Source organism: Phyllobates terribilis, unplaced genomic scaffold (assembly GCF_046119375.1).
Source record: "Phyllobates terribilis strain yellow unplaced genomic scaffold, ASM4611937v1 Scaffold_9__5_contigs__length_417890890, whole genome shotgun sequence".
Taxonomy (NCBI): domain Eukaryota; kingdom Metazoa; phylum Chordata; class Amphibia; order Anura; family Dendrobatidae; genus Phyllobates; species Phyllobates terribilis.
This window is the reverse complement of record NW_027362769.1, coordinates 117529772-117552596: the sequence shown is the minus strand read 5'-3', so window position 1 is coordinate 117552596 and position 22825 is coordinate 117529772. Positions and strand designations below refer to the sequence as shown.

Below are 22825 nucleotides of genomic sequence, written 5' to 3'. Positions count from 1 at the left end.
TTTACACATTAACTATCCATTATTCAGGTTTCTCCCTCTGCGCGCTACTTTCTTTAAATGAAATTCCAGCAATGCGACATTACGATGATGCACAGCAGAGGTTTTTGTTGTAACGAGCTGTGTTTAGTTCTCGTCGCTCGGCTTGAGACTTCTTTTTATGTAGATGTGGCCTTTCTATGACATTACTTGAATAACGTTTTTTATTTTTATTTTTTTCTCTTTCTTGCATTTGCAGGGCGAGGAAGAGGAAGATTTGCTTGACAGATTTAAGGAGGTAACTATCTAATTTAGTGCAAGTTAAGCATATTATAAAAGACAATTACCGCCATTAGATTTTTTTGATACTTTTTTTAATGCTTGAATACATTCGCTGACTATTCCAATTATTTTTTTTCCTAGCTTTGGATTGTGCATCCAGCATTAATGGGAAGTCTGACTTCCATCGTCTTCCTGTTTGTTTGCTGGTCCGTTAGAGACAACTTAAAAATCAAAGATGTTCGTGGCAAATATGTGTTTATCACAGGCTGTGACTCGGGATTTGGAAATCTATTGGCGCAAAAACTTCACAAGAGAGGATTCTCCATCATTGCTGCTTGTCTGACGGAGAAAGGGAGCGAAGACTTAAAGGCTTGTACGTCTCCGTCGCTGAAAACGGTCTTATTAAATGTCACGAACCCCAAGAGTATCGATAACGCTGTGACATTTGTGGACGAGGAGACAGGCGGTAAAGGTAAAATGTTCTATCTCTGTATGCAACTTATACTCTCCAATGTCTAACACCATAACTCCCAGCATGTCCTGACAGTGAGGCAGTGACTTGAGTGTTGTAGTTTCACCTCCGCACGTTGGAGACCACTGCTTTAGTTTATGGTCCTTCTTCTGGACACTTTCCAGTTAGCGATGTCCTTATATAAAGTCAGGCAGCGGGGAAGCAGCAGATATAATGCTCTTCACCATCTGTGCTGCCTGAATATCTTCTTAATGAACCATTTGCATTCAGTGTTTTGATGATAATTTTGTTGCTTCCATATCCTGGATTTGCCCTTAAAAAGTAATCATCATTTGTTTTTTTATTTCATAAATCAATAGTTCACATGAAAATGAGAAACTTTGTAATGTATTTTATCAGTGAAATGTGCTTCTTTCTGCTCCTGGACTGATCTTTTGCTTTCAATTCAAGGGTAAAATCTGGATTCAGTGAAAGAGGTGACAGTTGGCGTTATTAAAATTCAATGGAGGAGGAAGGAGCTAGAGGCAGAAACATATTCTGCTGCAAGTTCCATAGAACTTTATGAGCACCAACTGCCATCTCCTATCACAGTAATGGGAAAATCTGTCTTCACTGAAGACAGATTTTACCTACAGCACAGACCAAAAGTTTGGACACACCTTCTCATTTAAAGATTTTTCTGTATTTTCATGACTATGAAAATTGTACATTCACACTGAAGGCATAAAAACTATGAATTAACACAGGTGGAATTATATACTTAACAAAAAAGTGTGAAACAACTGAAAATATGTCTTATATTCTAGGGTCTTCAAAGTAGCCACCTTTTGCTTTGATGACTGCTTTGCACACTCTTGGCATTCATTTGATGAGCTTCACTGGAAATGGTTTTCACTTCACAGGTGTGCCCTGTCAGGTTTAATAAGTGGGATTTCTTGCCTTATAAATGGGGTTGGGACCATCAGTTGTGTTGTGCAGAAGTCAGGTGGATACACAACTGATAGTCCTACTGAATAGACTGTTAGAATTTGTATTATGGCAAGAAAAAAGCAGCTAAGTAAAGAAAAACGAATGGCCATCATTACTTTAAGAAATGAAGGTCAGTCAGTCCGAAAAATTGGGCAAACTTTGAAAGTGTCCCCAAGTGCCGTTGCAAAAACCATCAAGCGCTACAAAGAAACTGGCTCACATGAGGAAAAGGAAGCCAGGAAAGGAAGACCAAGAGTCACCTCTGCTTCTGAGGATAAGTTTATCCGAGTCACCAGCCTCAGAAATCGCAGGTTAACAGCAGCACAGATTAGAGACCAGGTCAATGCCACACAGAGTTCTAGCAGCAGACACATCTCTACAACAACTCTCAAGAGGAGACTTTGTGCAGCAGGCCTTCATGGTAAAATAGCTGCTAGGAAACCACTGCTAAGGACAGGCAACAAGCAGAAGAGACTTGTTTGGGCTAAAGAACACAAGGAATGGACATTACACCAGTGGAAATCTGTGCTTTGGTCTGATGAGTCCAAATTTGAGATCTTTGGTTCCAACCACCGTGTCTTTGTGCAACGCAGAAAAGGTGAACGGATGGACTCTACATGCCTGGTTCCCACCGTGAAGCATGGAGGAGGAGGTGTGATTGTGTGGGGGTGCTTTGCTGGTGAAACTGTTGGGGATTTATTCAAAATTGAAGGCATACTGAACCAGCATGGCTACCACAGCATCTTGCAGCGGCATGCTATTCCATCCGGTTTGCGTTTAGTTGGACCATCATTTATTTTTCAACAGGACAATGACCCCAACCACACCTCCAGGCTGTGTAAGGGCTATTTGACCAAGAAGGAGAGTGATGGGGTGCTACGCCAGATGACCTTGCCTCCACAGACACCAGACCTGAACCCAATCGAGATGGTTTGGGGTGAGCTGGACCGCAGCGTGAAGGCAAAAGGGCCAACAAGTGCTAAGCATCTCTGGGAACTCCTTCAAGATTGTTGGAAGACCATTTCCGGTGACTACCTCTTGAAGCTCATCAAGAGAATGCCAAGAGTGTGCAAAGCAGTCATCAAAGCAAAAGGTGGCTACTTTGAAGAACCTAGAATATAAGACATATTTTCAGTTGTTTCACACTTTTTTGTTAAGTATATAATTCCACATGTGTTAATTCATAGTTTTGATGCCTTCAGTGTGAATGTACAATTGTCATAGTCATGAAAAGACAGAAAAATCTTTAAATGAGAAGGTGTGTCCAAACTTTTGGTCTGTACTGTATAAGTTAAGAATTTTGAGAATGACTGATCAGAACAGGAGGAGAAAGAAGCGTACTCCTCTGATAACATATATTATGTTTCTTATTTTCACATGTGTAATGTGGGATGGGGCGGTAGCCGTGGGAGAGGCAATCGTCTGTTGCGTTCTGGCACGTTACATGATAGCAGAGGTCCTCGCTGGGTGTGTGAACTTGTGTTGTGAGGGCCTTATGCCTGTGCATGTCACCACTGTTGTGGGTTTGCCAGGACCAGATGTTTCACATTTCACTGAGAGAGACCACCATTCAAAAATAAAGTCTTTACTAAATGATAACTTGGTAAAGGTTATTTACAAGGGATAGCAGGTACAAAGTCTTAAGAACGTTTTCTTTTTAACTTGAAGCATTTTCCAAACAGTTGCCTTCTTCTGTAGTTTACTCCAAGGATCTCTATGTCCACTGTTTCTCCCTTCTTCACCACAACCCAGTTTTAACACTACAGCCTTGATCAACAAGTGTTATCTACTTGTTCTGCAGTTCCGCATCCTCTTTCCACTACTGGTGCCTGGAACTTTCGATTGGGACCCTTCACTAGTTCCACGTACTCAGTCCTGCTTAGGCGCATAACCTTCCAGTGTTGTAAGCTCGAGGTCTCGTAGCTAGACATCTTCTCCTAGGACCCGTCTCCGGAAAACCACCGTGTCACTTATGCTCAGGATCTCGCTATCCCTTCTCTTCGGTCTCCTCTCATTTATGGACACCGTTGAATGCGGCACTGTTCACCTGTGACCTTGTAGTCCAGTCACTACACACTCCAGGCCCTATCTGTCTTTCTAGCAGGAAACAATCACTTTCCCTTACACTGGCCCCAGCCACTGTGCGCTAGTCCCAAACATTAATTCTAACTGTTCCCATAGTCAAACTACACATATGTAACGCACATCATAATTCACAATACACAACACAGTTCACATTACATATTATTAACACTTCTTTACATTTTACATGACATTTCACATTACACCACACACTTCACAACAAAACTTGTTTCTTCAAGGGAAAACGTGGGCAGCATGTCCATATACTTAATATATGTTTGTGAGTTAAATCCTGAAAGTTATATTAAGTTCTGTTTTTGCTTCTCATTTGACTTGATATTTTTGTTGCTGCCATTACAGTAATTGTAGGATATTTCCACCATTTCCAATATATTATCACAAGACCTTTAGGTTTTCCTTCTATTGAGGGTACTGTGTGCATAACATGAAGCTAATGATTTTACATATGACTTTGCATCTAATGTTAGAGCATGGGGGTCACATTGTGAATGACTATGGTGCAACCTTCGCAAATAAATCCAAACATGTTGAATTTTGAGTCACATGCAAATTCGCTCCATGGACGTCAATGCAAGTCACGTGCGACAGCGACTCGTCTCTATTTGCCCAGGTCCCTGCATCAAGCAGTAGATGAAGATTTTATATAATTCTAGCTGGATGTCCGGGCTATTATGACATACACCGCGTGCAGAATTATTAAGTGAATGCATATTTTGATCACTTCGATACTTTTTATACATGTTGTCCTACTCCAAGCTGCATAGGCTTGAGAGCCAACTACCAATTAAGTAAATCTGGTGATGTGCATCTCTGTAATGAGGAGGGGTGTTGTCTAATGACATCAACACCCTATATAAGGTGTGCTTAATTATTAGGCAACTTCCTTTCCTTTGGCAAAATGGGTCAGAAGAGAGATTTGACGGGCTCTGAAAAGTCCAAAATTGTGAGATGTCTTGCAGAGGGAGGCAGCAGTCTTGAAATTTCCAAACTTATGAAGCGTGATCACCGAACAATCAAGCGTTTCATGGCAAATAGCCAACAGGGTCGCAAGAAGCGTGTTGGCCAAAAAAGGCGCAAAATAGCTGCCCATGAATTGAGGAAAATCAAGCGTGAAGCTGCCAAGATGCCATTCGCCACCAGTTTTGCCATATTTTAGAGCTGCAACGTTACTGGAGTATCAAAAAGCACAAGGTGTGCGATACTCAGGGACATGGCCAAGGTAAGGAAGGCTGAAAAACTACCACCTTTGAACAAGAAACATAAGATAAAACGTCAAGAATGGGCCAAGAAATATCTTAAGACTGATTTTTCAAAGGTTTTATGGGCTGATGAAATGAGAGTGACTCTTGATGGGCCAGATGGATGGGCCAGAGGCTGGATCAGTAAAGGGCAGAGAGCTCCACTCCGACTCAGATGCCAGCAAGGTGGAGGTGGGGTACTGGTATGGGCTGGTATCATCAAAGTGGGACCTTTTCGGGTTGAGGATAGAGTGAAGCTCAACTCCCAGACCTACTGCCAGTTTCTGGAAAACAACTTCTTCAAGCAGTGGTACAGGAAGAAGTCGGTATTGTTCAAGAAAAACATGATTTTCATGCAGGACAATGCTCCATCACATGCATCCAACTACTCCACAGCGTGGCTGGTCAGTAAAGGTCTAAAAGAAGAGAAAATAATGACATGGTCCCCTTATTCATCTGATATGAACCCCATAGAGAACCTGTGGTCCATCATAAAATGTGAGATCTACAGGGAGGGAAAATCGAAAACCGATCAAGCAACTGACAGAATCTATGGATGAAAGGCTGTTGAGTGTCATCATAAAGAAAGGTGGCTATATTGATCACTAATTTTTTTGTTTTTTGTTTTTGCATGTCAGAAATGTTTATTTCTAAATTTTGTGGACTGATCTTGGTTTACCTGGTGAAAATAAACAAGTGAGATGGGATTATATTTGGTTTTTATTAAGTTGCCTAATAATTCTGCACAGTAATAGTTACCTGCACAAACAGATATCCTCCTAAGATAGCCAAATCTAAAAAAAAAACAACTCCAACTTCCAAAAATATTAAGCTTGGATATTTATGAGTCTTTTGGGTTGATTGAGAACATAGTTGTTGATCAATAATAAAAATAATCCTCTAAAATACAACTTGCCTAATAATTCTGCACACAGTGTATAACACAACATACTCTTATAGGTGTCCTTTCTGAGGCTCCTTACCTTACTGCAACCTAGCTTATAGGGGAGCAAAAATGCCCTTTTCTCAGTCTTGGGACAAGAGGGCCATTTGTGCATGTAAAAATAGACCTAATTGTCATATAAATGAACTTTACACATCTTGACCTTTTTTTAGAAGGACTCTACATCGAAGCTCTATGTAGCCCCAAATATGAATTTGTGAGCTTATAAAATGCTTTTGTGCCCATAGGTTTGTATGGTTTGGTGAATAATGCAGGAAGAGCCACTCCAATTGGACCTACTGACTGGTTGGACATGGAGGACTTCCACAGAGTTCTTGACGTAAATCTTATTGGACTAATTGAGGTCACAATAAAGTTCCTGCCATTAATAAAGAGGAGCCGTGGAAGGATCGTCAATGTGGCCAGTGTGATGGGGAGATTGGCTTTTGGAGGTGGCGGCTACTGTCTATCAAAATGTGGCGTTGAATCTTTCTCAGATAGTTTGAGGTGAGTTGGGTTTATAACTGTACATTATACTTTTATGTGTCTTCTCCGTATAACAACATATTTGTTTTTACAAAATTCTTCATTATTTTATGTTCTCAAATCCTGGAACATGTTGGAACACGGCATTGGGAGGGGGGGCAACTGGATCGGGCAGAAGTGTTCATGAGCATTTGTGTGTTTGTAGGTCAAAAGCAACAATGTGTCGAAAACATAGAAGATGAACAAACCTCTTAATTATGTTTTTTTATGTAGCATTTGTCACTACTTGTATTTTCAGCCATGACAAGTTGATTCCAGTAATGTTTGAGACTGTCTTAATCTGTAACCAAGAGTCAGCTCTTTTGCCTTTAGGCCTGGTTTTAATTTAAAGGGAATCTGTCAGCAGCTTTTTTCTATTCAATCTGAAAGCAGTATAATATAGGGCAAGAGAGCCTGATTACAATGATATGTCACTTATTAGGCTGTGTGCTGTAGTTTCATTACAATCAGTGCTTTATCAGCAGGAGATTATCACTGCAGAACTAGGTCTCACATGCAGACTAGTCAGGCTAATCTGTGTAATCCCGCCCCCACCACTGATTGGCAGCAGTGTGTAACCCCGCCCAGTTGTGTGGGCGGGGTTACACACGGCTGAGCATTCTGAACACTTCTACATCTACAGCAGTGAAAACAGGGATTCTATCAAGACTACACAGGATTCTCTGGGGACATGTCTTTATGCTTCATCACCCTATAAGCCTACCCCCTTCTAAAGACCATAAAATTAGCATAAAATAAAAAGGCCCATATCTCTGGAACCGTATGGCGGATTAAAAAAAAAATAGCATACTCAAGAGATCAGCGGAAATAAGATATGAGCAAAAACTGGCCACTTTTCACCTGGTGAAAAGTCTTCTTTAAGCTACTTTGGCTATGTTCACTTGCTTTATTATATATCAAGGATTCTATTAACACTTGACGGCAATAACGACAGAGCATCTGCACTTAAAACAATGAATCCCATTAAAAGGCAGTGAGGTCTATACTGCATTATTGGAATTCAAAAACCCAAAGAGATGAACTGGAATATAAGTTGGTATGCATGCAACGTGTAGGCACATATTCACACTGGCCACTAAACAGACAAAACCTGAGATAAAAACAAAATGAGCAAAAACTCTGCTGTAAATGTCTCACCCAGGGGGATATAGGGGACTCGGTACCCGGGCCCTTTACCTTGTTTAGGATGTCACGGCAGTCGGCTCCCGGGCCCGTACTCTGGGGTCTCTCTTGAAAAGGGGTTTTAGTGTACAGTTTATCTCGTGACGCCACCTGTGGTTCCCGGTAACGGTTGCCGGCGCTGCTGCAGACCTTCGGGGGGTGATGGGATGGCAGCTGGGATGTTTCTGCTCCCCACAGGCAGTGCGGGCCCCCGGGGCAGGTGTTAGGGCAGATTGTGATGTTGGGCGTTGTAGTGCAGAAGAGATGGCGCAGCAGGAGTAATTGACAGAGACAGGAGATTCACTTCAGTACCTTTTCACGGTGGCAGATGTCAGGTACGGTCCAGGGTACTCGGTAGGAAGGGTGCACTTCAGGACTCTACTCAGTGAGCAGGTATAAGGCCTCCTGGTCCGTTTCTCCCTCTCTCTAAGCTCCTGGCCAACCTGAAACTGGGCCTAGCTTCTGTGTGGTGTTGTTCTCTCACCTGTCGCTTGGTAGTAGGACCTGTCTCTGGCAACCACTATCCCTGGACGCTGGGGCCTTCATGGTTCCTAGTCCTGTAAAGGGTTTAGCTTCAGGTCGACCAGGGATCTGTAATCCTCCTGGTATGCTGGTAGTCCCTACTGGGTGTAGAGGACCCTGTAGGCACGGACCCGGTGTCCGGTTTGTATTCTGGGGTGAGCCTGTGATGCTCCTCTGCCCCCTTAACTCCTTTCTCCTCTCCTCTTTGCCTCCGGCCACACTCGGGGCCCTCAGGACACAGCAGCAGATGTGCTGCTCCTTCACTGGTCTCAGCGCCAGCACGCTCTCAGACTTCCTCTCTGTCTGAACTGAACTAACTCACTGCCTAACTCCACTCTCCATATATATATCCCTAACAGGGCTCCCTCTGGTGGTCTGAGGTGGAAGGGTGGAGGTGTTTGTTTGTAGTGAGGGCCTCTTGTGGAGAAGTCCGTCCATGCACCCTTTTGGGTCCTGTGGTACCTGTAGCAGCAGGGTGCCACATTCCCCCCTAGTACAATTCAGTACTCCTGGACTGAAGCATTTTTTTTTAAAACAGGTAACAGCAATAACAATAATAATAACAGCAATAACAATGTTACAATAAGTCCCGCCACCAGGTGTCCATTTCGCTGATGAAAGTGTAACAACAGGAGCATGAGGGACCCGCCTGAAAACCCTCAAGGTAGGCCCTGAGCGTGGCTACAGGGCATAGGTGATCCAGGTCTTGGACCACGTCTTCGGCCACACCAAACGGGTTTTTGTTCTGTGGTCTTTTTTAATATGAAATAAATAAGGGGGCACTTTGGTAAGTGCAACTATTTACAAGGGAAAGTTTTTCGGTTATTCACCGTCCATAACCTACAGTCTTTATACCCTTACGGGTAATTAAATGAACACATTATTTTCAGTTAACACAATAAATAACAGTAGGCAATACCCAACTGGGTAACTATTTACAATGTAGGCACTTTGTGCTTATTCTCTATACCTGGCAGGGATTTGGCCTTGTGTGCTGCGTGTGGATCTTCGTAGCACTGGGGTGATACTGGTGTCTGTGCATGCATTCTCTGTTGACCTATCAGATCTACGTGCTGGTAGATTGTAAAACTGCCTCAATCTCTCTATGGGACTGGAAAGTACACTGTTTACTGGGCCTTCATGCTCTGCCTCAACGGGTGATCCTCCTCTTACTGGGGACTCTTCCTGTTCCTGAGCAGGTTTTTCTAGGGCGCTCACAGGTTTTGCTTGTGGTGGTGGCTCTTCTGGTGGTTAACAAAAGTGTATTACTGGTATAATAACTGCTCCATCAAGTTGAGGTCAGTCCGCAGGGAAGTCTCCTAGAACTGTATGAAGTACATGTTCCTTGGGTTTCTCTGGGATTACAAGAGGTGCTTCTTCCTCCGGTGTCTTCAGTAGACCTTGGCACAATTTCAAGTGGTCTCTTGAGACTGTTGCGGTCATTTTACCTCCATCCTTGCTGATCAGGCAGGTTTTGGTGTTGTCAAATTTGGAATTCAGCACTGTGTAGGGCTCTCTTTCCCACTGGTCATGGAGCTTGTGACCTCTTCTTTTCCGCTTTAGCACTGTTTCTCCTGGTGCCAAGGGTTCTGCTGGTGCATGTTTGTTATACTGCTCTTCTTGTCTTTCCCTCACCTTGTTTAGGCTGTCTTCGACACAGGCCTGTACTTTCCTGTACTGCTCTTGCCGACTTGTGTCCCAATCTTCAGTGGACATATCTGCAGCAGGTTCTACCACTCCGAGTTCCAGGTCCATGGGCAATTTTCCAGGTCTTGCTCTCATGAGGTACGCTGGGGTACAATTAGTAGAACTCACAGGTATGTGGTTATACAGGTCCACTAGGTCAGGTAGTTTGTCTGGCCACTGGTTCCTCTCTTCCAAAGATAGGGCTTTTAACAGGTCTATAACGATGTTATTCATTTTCTCGCACATACCGTTGGTTTGCGGATGATATGGCGTAGTCCGGATCTTCTTGCATCCATACAGGTGACAGAATTCCTTGAATAGCTCAGCTTCAAAAGCAGGGCCTTGATCTGTTAGCACCTTGTCCAGATATCCATGGGGTTTGCAGAAGTAGGCTTGGAACGTTCTTGTTGCAGTTTCTGCTGTCAGATCCTTGACAGGGGCTACCACCAGGAACCGGGAATAGTGGTCCACCATGGTCAGGGCATAGGAATAGCCTGATTTGCTGGGCGACAGTTTGACATGATCCAGAGCGACAATCTCCAGGGGTTGGGTTGTTTTGATGGACTGCAAGGGTGCTTTCTGGCTGCCGTAGTCTTTCCTTCTGAGGCTACAGGGCCCACAATTCCGGCACCACCTTTCTATGGAACTCCGCATTCCAACCCAATAGAACCGGTCCTTCCGCAGGGTTTCCCACTTCTTCCAGCCAAAGTGACCTGCTTGGTCATGGTAGGCCTCTAACACCATCTGGATATCTACCCTAGGTACAACAATCTGCCACACCATTTCATGGGTCTTGGGGTTGACATACCTTCTGCACAGCTTCTCTCTGTAGATGAACAGCCGGCTTCTCTCATTCCACAGGTGTTTGGCTTGTGGGGGAGCATCCTTCTCCAGGTGAGAACCTTCTTGGGTTATCAATCTTTTGATGAGGCTGACAACCGGGTCACTGTCCTGGGTCTCCTTCCTGCTGTGATGAGGTAAAGGATTCAGCATCCTACCATGATGTCTTCTGGAGGCGTGTTTCTCGTGGACCATTCCATTTCTGTGGAAAGCAGGTAGCTCAATTTTTTCGAGATCATCCACTTCATCCTCGGTGTCCGACTGGTGGGGCATTCTTGACAGAGCATCAGCGTTGGTGTTCATGTGACCTGCCCGGTACTTGATTGTGAACTAATAATTCGACAACCTGGCTACCCAACACTGTTCCATGGCTCCCAACCTGGCTGTCTCTAGGTGTGTCAAGGGGTTATTATCGGTAAAGGCTGTAAATTTAGTTGAGGCTAGGTAATGCTTGAATCTTTCAGTGATAGCCCAGACCAAGGCCAGGAACTCCAGCTTGAAGGAACTGTAATTCTCCGGGTTCCTCTCAGTAGGGCGAAGCCTCCTACTGGCATAGGCAATTACCTTTTCTCTGCCGTTTTGCTTCTGGGACAACACAGCTCCCAGTCCATCGTTGCTGGCGTCGGTGTATAACAGGAAAGGTTGGCTGTAGTCGGGGTAAGCCAGGATTTCCTCACCGGTTAGGACTTCCTTCATTACTGCAAAGGATTCAACCTGTTCCTTACCCCACTGGAAAGGGGGACTTTTACCTCTCTTGGACTCTCAAGGAGATCTTGTAAAGGTGCTGCCTTTTTGGTGTAATCCTTTATGAACCTCCTGTAGTACCCGACCAGTCCCAGAAACTGACGTACTTCCTTGATGTTTCTCGGTTCAGGCCACTTCTGGATGGCAGTGACCTTCTCCAGGTCCGGTGATACTCCCTCTGAGCTGACCACGTGTCCCAGGTACTGAACCTTCTGCTTGAGCAGATGGCACTTAGAAGGTTTTAGTTTCATCCCATACCGGGACAATGCCTCAAATACCTCCGCCAGGTTCTTCAGATGGTCTTCATATGTCCTCGAGTACACGATAACGTCATCCAGGTACAGCAGCACTGTCTCAAAGTTCCGGTGTCCTAAGTAACACTCCATCAGCCTCTGGAACGTTCCGGGGGTGTTGAAGAGCCCAAACGGCATACTGTTGAACTCGCATAATCCCATCGGGGTGGTGAAGGCTGTCTTCTCCTGGTGTTCCTCAGCAACAGAGACTTGCCAGTACCCACTAGTGAGATCCAATGTGGAGAAGTAATTGGCAGATTTAGTGCAGCCAGGGATTCCTCTACATGGGGCAAAGAGTATGCATCTTTATGTGTTATTCGATTAATTTGTCTATAATCTAGACACATCCTCATACTACCGTCCTTCTTTCTGACCAAGACCAGGGGAGCTTCCCATGGGCTACAGCTATCCCTTACTACCCCTGCCTATTTCATGTCATGCAACATTTCTTTGGCTTTTTGGTAATGTGCTGGTGGTACGGATATGTAACGTTCCTTAATGGGTGGATGGTTACCGGTGGGTATGTGATGTTGTACCCCTTTAACCCTTCCAAAATCAAGTGGGTGTTTACTAAATGCTTGTTCATATTCCTGAACCACTCTGTAGACACCGTGTTTTTGATGGACAGGAGTGGCGTCAGTCCAAACATGGAGCTGTTGACACCATTCCTCCAGCTGAGCTTCGGAGTCATTGTCCTCCACTGTATCCGGTGGGGTCAAGGATTCCACTGTGTGTATGGCATCATTATTCACAGTATACAGTCTGGCAACAGTGGCGTATCGTGGCAATTTGACTTCCTCCTCCCCACAATTTAGGAGACGTACGGGTACCCTCCCATTGCGTACATCAACTACCCCTCTAGCAAATAGGAGTGTAGGTGTGTGTTCTGAGCTAGTGGGCTCCACTACCGCCTGGTAGTTCCGTCCCTTGAGACCTATTGCTGCCCTACACCAAATCATCATTTCACTCATTGGGGGAATCACAATGGGTATCGGGTCTGTCACCCGTACATTACCAATCTCACCACCTGCTAGTTTTACCTGCTGCTTGTACAGGATGTTATGCACACGCCCGGGCAGACTAGCGTGAGCTTGATTAGTGATCCCACTGTACCATGAACCGAGGAGTGCCTGGAGGGGCGTAACTAAGTATCAACCCGAGCCGACCAAGGTCACACGGCGGCTCAGTCGACTCTGTGAACTAGGGAGGAACCGAGCAGAGGGACCAGGTGCTACTCCAGGTCAGACCCCGGTCACAGTTGGTGACCCACACTGGGGAATGCAGGAACAGGCAGGTTAAACTGGCATATTGACTGGTGGGTACTGGCAGGCACGGCTGGTATGCAGACAGGTGGATATTGACAGGCACAGCTGGTATGCAGACAGGTGGGCACTTGCAGGCACGGCTGGCATGCAGACAGGTGGGCACAGGGAGGCACGGCTGTCATGCAGACAAGCGGGTACTGACAAGTAGGAACGTAGACAGGATAGGGACCAGTACAGAATGGGATACAGGAACAGAGCCGCAGGTGCAGTAGACAAGCAGAGCGGAGCAAAACCCGCAGATGCGGTGAACAAGCAAAGCAGAGCAAAATGGCAGATGCGGTGAACAAGCAAAGCAGAGCAAAACCCGCAGATGTGGTGAACAAGCAAAGCAGAGCAAAACCGCAGATGCGGTGAACAAGCAAAGCAGAGCAAAACCCGCAGATGCAGTGAACAAGCAAAGCAGAGCAAAACCGCAGATGCAGTGAACAAGCAAAGCAGAGCAAAACCCGCAGATGTGGTGAACAAGCAAAGCAGAGCAAAACCCGCAGATGCGGTAAACTAGCAAAGCAGAGCAAAACCCGCAGATGCGGTGAGGAAGCAAAGCAGAGCAAAACCGCAGATGCGGTGAACAAGCAAAGCAGAGCAAAACCCGCAGATGCGGTGAACAAGCAAAGCAGAGCAAAATCGCAGATGCGGTGAACAAGCAAAGCAGAGCAAAACCCGCAGATGCGGTGAACAAGCAAAGCAGAGCAAAACCGCAGATGCGGTGAACAAGCAAAGCAGAGCAAAACCCGCAGATGCGGTGAACAAGCAAAGCAGAGCAAAACCGCAGATGCGGTGAACAAGCAAAGCAGAGCAAAACCCGCAGATGTGGTGAACAAGCAAAGCAGAGCAAAACCCGCAGATGCGGTAAACTAGCAAAGCAGAGCAAAACCCGCAGATGCGGTGAGCAAGCAAAGCAGAGCAAAACCGCAGATGCGGTGAACAAGCAAAGCAGAGCAAAACCGCAGATGCGGTGAACAAGCAAAGCAGAGCAAAACCGCAGGTGCGGTGAGCAAGCAGAGCAAAGCAAAACCCGCAGATGCGGTAGACAGGACAGGGCTCTGTTCACATGGAACAGACTGGAAAACACAAGAAGATAGCTGGAACACAGGAGTTAGATACAGAGGGAGGGAAACAGAATGAGCAGAACAAGATACACACAGGGTACTTACAATGAAGTAGCAAGTGGACACAAAACTCACAAACAGAAGTACAGAGACAACGAGTTGGAGTTAGGTGCAGGTTCAGATACTGCAGGAAAGAGGGAAGATACAGACATAAAGACAAACAAGTAACGGACTAGGACACTGTTCAGACAGGATCTGAACCAGGAACAAGCTACAGGAACGAGCCTGGGAACTCAGCCCCCAGGGTGGCAGAAACTGATTAGAAGTCACAGGTACAGGTAGAGGCCATGGGTACTCAGCCCCAAGGGTGGTAGACAGACTAGAGTCAGGGCAGGACCTGGCAACTCACAGTTGCACAGAACAGACTGTAAGAAAGTGTTGATCAGGCATCTCTTACTGGGTGGAGGGGGTTTAAGTATCCAGTGACTCACAGCAATAGGCTGGGGACACATTAGGACTGCGCACACTGTAGCTTTAAGAATCAGAAAGCAACAGCGCCGACGCCCTAAGCCAGCGGACAAGAGACATACAAACAGCAGGTACTGGAGCAAAAGTGTCCAGCCTGGCCTGAAAGGTAAGATTGCGGTCTTGCAAGGTGGGAGATGGTAAGCCATGCAAGCACTCCACCAGGGATGTTACAGTACCCCCCCCCTTTACGCCCCCTCTTCTTCAAGCCAGCAAGGATTTCCTGCAGAGAATTTGGAGGCCGATCCTTCTCTTCAAGAAGATTACCTCTTCTGTCCACTAGAGGGAACGAAACTGGTTTTACCATCTTGCTGACTAGGATGCTTCCTCACATGGAGCCATCCTCAGCAACAGAGGAAGTGGGTGAAGTACCAGGAACAGGACACAGGAAAATCTCTCTCCACTTGTTAATATCGGGTAGTACCCCAAGGATTCACAGGACAACTGGAGGTCCTCCACCAGGTTGGAGGGGTGCAGAAACTCAGGGTTAACCACCGCTTTGACGTACACTTTGCCAAGCTTACTGGATGAAGTTGGCGAAGTACCAGGTACAGGGTGCAGAAGAGTCTCTCCATTTGTTATCAGGTAGCACCCGGGGGATTCACGAGACAACTGGAAGTCCTCCACCTTGTTGGAGGGGTGCAGAGACTCCGGGATAACCACCGCTTTGATGTACACTTTGCCAAGCTTACTGGATGAAGTGAGCGAAGTACCAGGTACAGGGTGCAGAAAAGTCTCTCCATTTGTTATCAGGTAGCACCCCGGGGGATTCAGGAGACAACTGGAAGTCCTCCGCCTGGTTGGAGGGGTGCAGAGACTCGGGGGTAACCACCGCCTTGACGTACACTTTGCCAAGCTTACTGGATGAAGTGAGCGAAGTACCAGGTACAGGGTGCAAAAAAGTCTCTCTCCATTTGTAATCAGATAGCACCCTGGAGGATTCAGGAGGCAACTGAAGGTCCTCTGCCTGGTTGGAGGGGTGCAGAGACTTGGAAGTAGCCACCGCTTTGATGGACTTATTGCCAGATTTGTTAGCGATGGAGGATCCTTGCTTAGGGACCAACTTCAGTCTGGTTTCTGAGATGACACGTCTGCGAGGCGAGGCGGTGCCTAAAGCCAGATCATTGATACAATCGTTGAGACTGTGTGGGGACAATGCCTCCGCTTCCCTTCCTTCGGAGACTTCAGCGCACAGCGAGTCAGCGACTAGCAGATCTGGTGAAGAAGAAGAAGAAACTGCTGACTGTCCTGAAGATATAGGGACTGGACACCCCTTGCACCTCAGCAGTCCCCCAGGAAACACCATGCAGGATCCCCAGATCTGAGCGGGTACTAGATCTCTCGGCTCTGGACGACCTGTGGGTAAACCAGACAGCACCTGGAATGTGAACTTCTTCATGTGTAATGCTCCAATCTGGAGCTTAATTTGTACAGACACATTTTGACTGTTTCTGAGTAGGGCTCGTCCTTCGATAATGCCCAAACCGGTTTCTGGAGTTGTCGGACGGGAATCAGATACCGACTCTTCAAGGCTATAAGCCTGAAACTTCCGGTTAATCCGAGGCCTTCACTTGCCACGGAGACAGTCATGGTCATCTGTGAAGAGGAAACACTAACGCCAAGGGCAGCCTCTCCTACAGGCCTAATGTCTTGGGATTCTCCAACCTTCGCTGGACAAAGACTGTCAGAGGTAGAGATGAGCGTTGTTCTACTCGAACTGTTCGCCAATCTCAAATTCGAGCTGTTTTGGGCGGTGTTCGAGCCGTTCGGCGAACACGAACGATTTGAGAAAAATTCGGCTGTTCGAGGTTATGTTCGATAACTGTTCGTGCACCAAAATCATAACTGGATTTTTTCTCAGTAATGATGAAAATTAATGTTATTACGCAGTTTGAGTGTACAGCGGGGTGGGGGGAGGGGCAGGGGATGGATCTCTGCAGGAATAATGAAGATCTCCATTTTTTTTTCTCTTTCCCGCATTTGCAGTGGGGAGGTGCAGTCTGTCAGCCTATCAGCAGCGCACACACGGAGCGAACTGCTGTTTTTCACACAAGCAAGGGCATGTGTCATTGGCAGTGTATGTCACATGTCCTTGCCCTATAAGACCAAGCCATTTTCCCCGTCGCCACCATTTTCTCACTGCTGCAGCTGCGTGTTAGACGGCACCGCTGTTGCTGTGTGCGCTATACCTTGTTAATTTCAAGCCAATTTTCGCACAAATCTACAGATAGCTTGGGAGTAGGGAATAGTTGTGATTGCAGTCCTTTTAAGGACTAGGTTACAGCATTTCCTACGACTTTTATCAGGCAGGTCTGTGCTCTTAAATAGATAGATTGTGGGAGTAAAGACTAATTGTAATTGCAGTCCTTTTCAGGACTAGGTTACATCAGTTCCTATCAGTTTTTGCCAGGCAGGTCTGTGCCAGTGCTGTGCAAGTTTTTTTCACAGCATTTGGCTGAATGTAGCAAAGCTAATCCTTTTTGGCCTATTGCAGAGTGTGTTAGTCAGTGGAGTAGCCTATCTGTGTTGCAAGATATACCACCTGTGTATAGAATACCAATTTTTTTACTGCACCTAGTGAAGAAAAATCTTTTGGGCATAGCATCATTCTATTAGTCCATCTATACTGACCTCCATCAGGTTGCAAATTGAATATAATTTTTTTCTGCATCTAGCTCTGAAAAAATATTTGGGCTTCTAGCAGTGTGTGGGACTTGTTCTATTAGTCCATCTATACTGACCTCCATCAGGTTGCAAACTGAATATAATTTTTTTCTGCATCTAGCTCTGAAAAAAATATTTGGCCTTCTAGCAGTGTGTGGGACTTTCTCTATTAGTCCATCTATACTGACCTCCATCAGGTTGCAAATTAAAAATAATTTTTATCTGCATCTACCTCTGAAAAAATATTTGGACTTCTAGCTGTGTGTGGGACTTGTTCTATTAGTCCATCTATACTGACCTCCATCAGGTTGCAAACTGAATATAATTTTTTTCTGCATCTACCTCTGAAAAAATATTGGGCTTCTAGCTGTGTGTGGGACTTGTTCTATTAATCCATCTATACAGACCTCCATCAGGTTGCAAACTGAATATATATTTTTTCTGCATCTACCTCTGAAAAAATATTGGGCTTCTAGCTGTGTGTGAGACTTGTTCTATTAATCCATCTATACAGACCTCCATCAGGTTGCAAACTGAATATATTTTTTTTCTGCATCTACCTCTGAAAAAATATTGGGCTTCTAGCTGTGTGTGGGACTTGTTCTATTAATCCATCTATACAGACCTCCATCAGGTTGCAAACTGAATATATTTTTTTTCTGCATCTACCTCTGAAAAAATATTGGGCTTCTAGCTGTGTGTGGGACTTGTTCTATTAATCCATCTATACAGACCTCCATCAGGTTGCAAACTGAATATAATTTTTGTCTGCATCTAGCTCTGAAAAAATAGTTGGCCTTCTAGCAGTGTGTGGGACTTTCTCTATTAGTCCATCTATACTGACCTCCATCAGGTTGCAAATTAAAAATAATTTTTATCTGCATCTACCTCTGAAAAAATATTTGGGCTTCTAGCTGTGTGTGGGACTTGTTCTATTAGTCCATCTATACTGACCTCCATCAGGTTGCAAACTGAATATAATTTTTTTCTGCATCTAGCTCTGAAAAAATATTTGGCCTTGTAGCAGTGTGTGGGACTTTCTCTATTAGTCCATCTATACTGACCTCCATCAGGTTGCAAATTAAAAATAATTTTTATCTGCATCTAGCTCTGAAAAAATATTTGGCCTTCTAGCAGTGTGTGGGACTTTCTCTATTAGTCCATCTATACTGACCTCCATCAGGTTGCAAATTAAAAATAATTTTTATCTGCATCTACCTCTGAAAAAATATTTGGGCTTCTAGCTGTGTGTGGGACTTGTTCTATTAGTCCATCTATACTGACCTCCATCAGGTTGCAAACTGAATATAATTTTTTTGTGCATCAAGCTCTGAAAAAATATTTGGCCTTCTAGCAGTGTGTGGGACTTTCTCTATTAGTCCATCTATACTGACCTCCATCAGGTTGCAAATTAAAAATAATTTTTTTTCTGCATCTACCTCTGAAAAAATATTGGGCTTCTAGCTGTGTGTGGGACTTGTTCTATTAATCCATCTATACAGACCTCCATCAGGTTGCAAACTGAATATAATTTTTTTCTGCATCTACCTCTGAAAAAATATTTGGGCTTCTAGCTGTGTGTGGGACTTGTTCTATTAGTCCATCTATACTGACCTCCATCAGGTTGCAAACTGAATATAATTTTTTTCTGCATCTAGCTCTGAAAAAATATTTGGCCTTCTAGCAGTGTGTGGGACTTGTTCTATTAGTCCACCTATACTGACCTCCATCAGGTTGCAAATTAAAAATAATTTTTTGTCTGCATCAAGCTCTGAAAAAATATTTGGCCTTCTAGCAGTGTGTGGGACTTTCTCTATTAGTCCATCTATACTGACCTCCATCAGGTTGCAAACTGAATATATTTTTTTTCTGCATCTACCTCTGAAAAAATATTTGGGCTTCTAGCTGTGTGTGGGACTTGTTCTATTAGTCCATCTATACTGACCTCCATCAGGTTGCAAATCGAATATAATTTTTTCTCCATCTAACGCAGCCAATAGTTTTGGCCTAATACCACAGTTTGGCCACTCAGCTCTGCTCGGTTCCCATCCATTGTTTTTTTGTGCAAACAACTCCAGAGTTGTGAATTAGTTAACCACCAAAATGAGTGGAAAAAGGCCTGCTGCTGGTGGAAAGGGGAATAGGCGTGTTGGGAAGGGGAAAAAAGGTTGTGTCCGTGGGGTAGGTGTTAAAGCAACAGTAACATCTGCAGAAGAAAGACCATCTTCCAGCCAAACTAAAATGTCTACTTCTTTTAGCGGACAATGTGATAAGATCCCTTTCTTACGGCCACGCCAATCGCTACAAATTCCAGATGAGGCACAAAAACAGCAGGTGCTTCAACGGATATCAAGTGCTCCTTTAAGTGGGTTCTCCTCCACATCAACTTCAACATCACAAATACTCCAGTCCTCAAAGGTGTCACCCCAATCGCACTTGCTTCCTCACAGCTCCCAAATCTCCAGCTGCCCGTCTGAGTATGAGGTAGAACAGATGGTTGAGTCTGCAGAGCTGTTTACTCATACTATAGCCTGGGAATCAGAGGTCGACTCCAGCGCTTCTGTGAATCCAGATGAGGAAATGATCTGCACTGATGCCCAGAATCTTTATGAGTCGGATCCAGGACCAGACGCAGAAGGTTCTGACCATAATGTAGACCCTCATTCCCAAACTGTAACTCCTGTTGGTGGAGACAATGAGGAAGACAATGATAAGACTCAAATACCTGATTGGAGCGACAACTTTAGTTTTTTGTCAGGGCAGGAACAGGTTGGCTCTGAGGACGACGGGTGTGATAACGCACAGGGTGATGATGATGATGTTGGAGATCCCACTTACTGTCAACCCATAGTCAGCAGTCAGCCAAGAGATGAGGTCAGCAGAGGAGGTGTAGGAAAATGCTAGTGACGACGAGGTCAGGTTGCGCCTTCCTGGACAGAGACGTAGTACTGGAAGCACGTCAACAACTGCATCCTCAAACACAACTCTGCCTCTCACCACAAGTCGTGGTGGCTCTTCAGGTCTCATGGGTGCTAAGCCTTGCATAGCCTGGGCATTTTTTCAGATCGATAAAGATGACCCAACTCGTGTTATCTGTAACATTTGTCAGCAAAAGCTAAGTAGAGGCCAAAAAATACATAGTTTGAGTACTTCATGCATGAACCGGCACATGGACATGAAGCATAAGTTGCAGTGGGAAGCTCAGTGTGCTACAATGCGGCCTAGCCGGCCGGGCCAACCACCGTCTGCCATATCTTGTGCATCCGCGGCCTCTTCATCCTCTGTGACTGGGAGAACAGCAGTCACACCTGTTTTGGGGCGCAGACCTGCCACCTCTTTACCCGCAACAGCCAGCGTGATTGGCAGGTCATCATTTTCTTTGGAGGTGGTAACACCAGCTGGTGTTGAGCGCTGTCCGACATCGATAGCACCACCTTTGGATCAAGGCAACCTAACATGTCCGCCTGCATCTTCCTCACAGACCGGCAGTTTGCCGGGGACACCCTTATCAACCCCGTCTAAGCACAATAGCCAGCCCTCGGTCCCTCAGATGTGGGCAAGTAAAAGACCATTTCCTCCTAGCCATGAGAAAGGTAAGAGGTTGAATTTCACCATCTGCAAGCTCTTGGCTACAGAAATGCTGCCTTTCCGCCTGGTGGACACAGAGGATTTTCGAGACCTTATGTCCGTCGCAGTGCCCCAGTACCAGATGCCCAGTCGGCACTACTTCTCAAAGAAAGGTGTGCCTGCGCTCCACCAGCATGTCGCACACAACATCACCGCTTCTTTGAGAAACTCTGTGTGTGACAGGGTGCATTTCACCACAGACACTTCGACGAGTAGGCATGGACAGGGGCGTTACATGTCGCTGACTGGGCACTGGGTAACTATGGTGACAGCAGGACAAGGGGCTGCTGTCCAAGTCTTGCCGTCCCCACGAGTTGTGCGTCAATCCTCTTTATGTCAAAGTTCCTCCACTGCTTCTGCCTCCTCAACCTCCTCTCGGTCTTCCACCTGCACCCAAAGCCTGTCTGGTCATGCCACAAGCTTTCTAACTGCGCAGAAGGGATCCTGCACACCTCCTTACTATGCTGGCAGTAGGGCTCAACGACATCAGGCGGTTTTTACTTTGAAATGTCTGGGAAATGTGAGTCACACAGCTGAGGAGTTGTGGTCAGCTCTGGAGAACCAATTTCATGAATGGTTGTCTCCACTGGACCTGAAACCAGGGAAGACCGTGTGCGACAATGCTGCAAACCTGGGTGCGGCCCTTCGCCGGGGCAATGTCACACACGTGCCTTGTATGGCTCACATGTTGAACCTGGTTGTCCAGCAATTTTTAGCCCACTATCCCAGACTAGATGGCCTTCTGCAGAGGGCACGGTCGCTGTGTGCTCACTTCCGCCGTTCGCATCCCGCAGCTCAGCGACTTACATCTCTACAGAAGTCGTTGGGCCTGCCACTTCACCGGCTAAAATGCGATGTGCCTACCCGGTGGAATTCAACTCTGCACATGTTGCAGCGACTGTGGCAGCACCGACAAGCCCTGGTGCAATACGTTCTGACGTATAGCCTGGGCCAACGAGATCCAGAGGTGGGGCAAATCACGCTGGAGGAGTGGTCTCAGATCAGGGACCTATGCACCCTTCTGCACAGTTTTGAAATGGCGACGAATATGTTTAGTGCTGACGATGCCATTATCAGCATGACTATTCCGGTGATTTACATGCTGGAGCACATGTTAAACAGAATTCGGAGTCAGGTGGTGGCACAAGAGGAGGTGGAGGAAGTAGAGGAGGAGGAGTTGTATGCGGAAGGGCTAACATCTGCAAGGTCCAGACGGTCGGCAGCACCAAGGCGGCAGGCATGTGAGGGTGGGGGAGATGGTTTTACCAGGGCGCATGGTAGCAGCCAAACTAGTGAGGAAGGTGCAGGAGCCCAGGAAGAAGTGGAGGACGAACTGATGGAAGACTCATCAGATGAGGGAGACCTTGATCACATTTCTGTTGTGCGAGGTTGGGGGGAGAGGACAGAGGAAGGAAGCATGATTGTTACCTCGCCACCAACACAACAGGGACTTGGTGCTCCTGGATGCGCAACACACATGAGTGCCTTCTTGCTGCACTACCTGCAACATGACCCTCGAATTGTAAGAATTAGAAATAATCCTGACTACTGGGTTGCCACACTGTTAGATCCCCGGTACAAAAGTAAATTTGCCGAAATTATTCCTGCCATAGAAAGGGATGCACGCATGCAGGAGTATCAGCAGAGACTGTTGCAGAATCTTACATGTGCTTTTCCACAAAACACCAGTGGTGCACGTAGTGTATCTCACAGTTCCAACTTGCCAACCGTGGGACCGTCAAGTGTTCAGCACTCAAACCGTAACAGAACCACAGTATCTGCTGGTAACATCAATTTTGCGGAATCATTTCACCACTTTTTTAGCCCATCCTTTGCAAGGCCACAGGAGACAAGAAGTCT

The 22825-nt window shown here is 45.9% G+C and overlaps 1 protein-coding gene across 1 annotated transcript in view; it reads left to right on the top strand.

Annotated features, from left to right (window-relative positions):
- Positions 1–423: 423 nt before the first annotated feature.
- The window catches only part of LOC141161740 (retinol dehydrogenase 7-like), a 30114-nt gene continuing 7712 nt past the window's right edge, over positions 424–22825 (top strand). The window contains exons 1-2 of the mRNA XM_073646999.1: positions 424–730; positions 6232–6490. Coding sequence (XP_073503100.1) covers positions 424–730; positions 6232–6490 — 566 coding nt within the window. The remainder of the gene's footprint in view (positions 731–6231; positions 6491–22825) is intronic.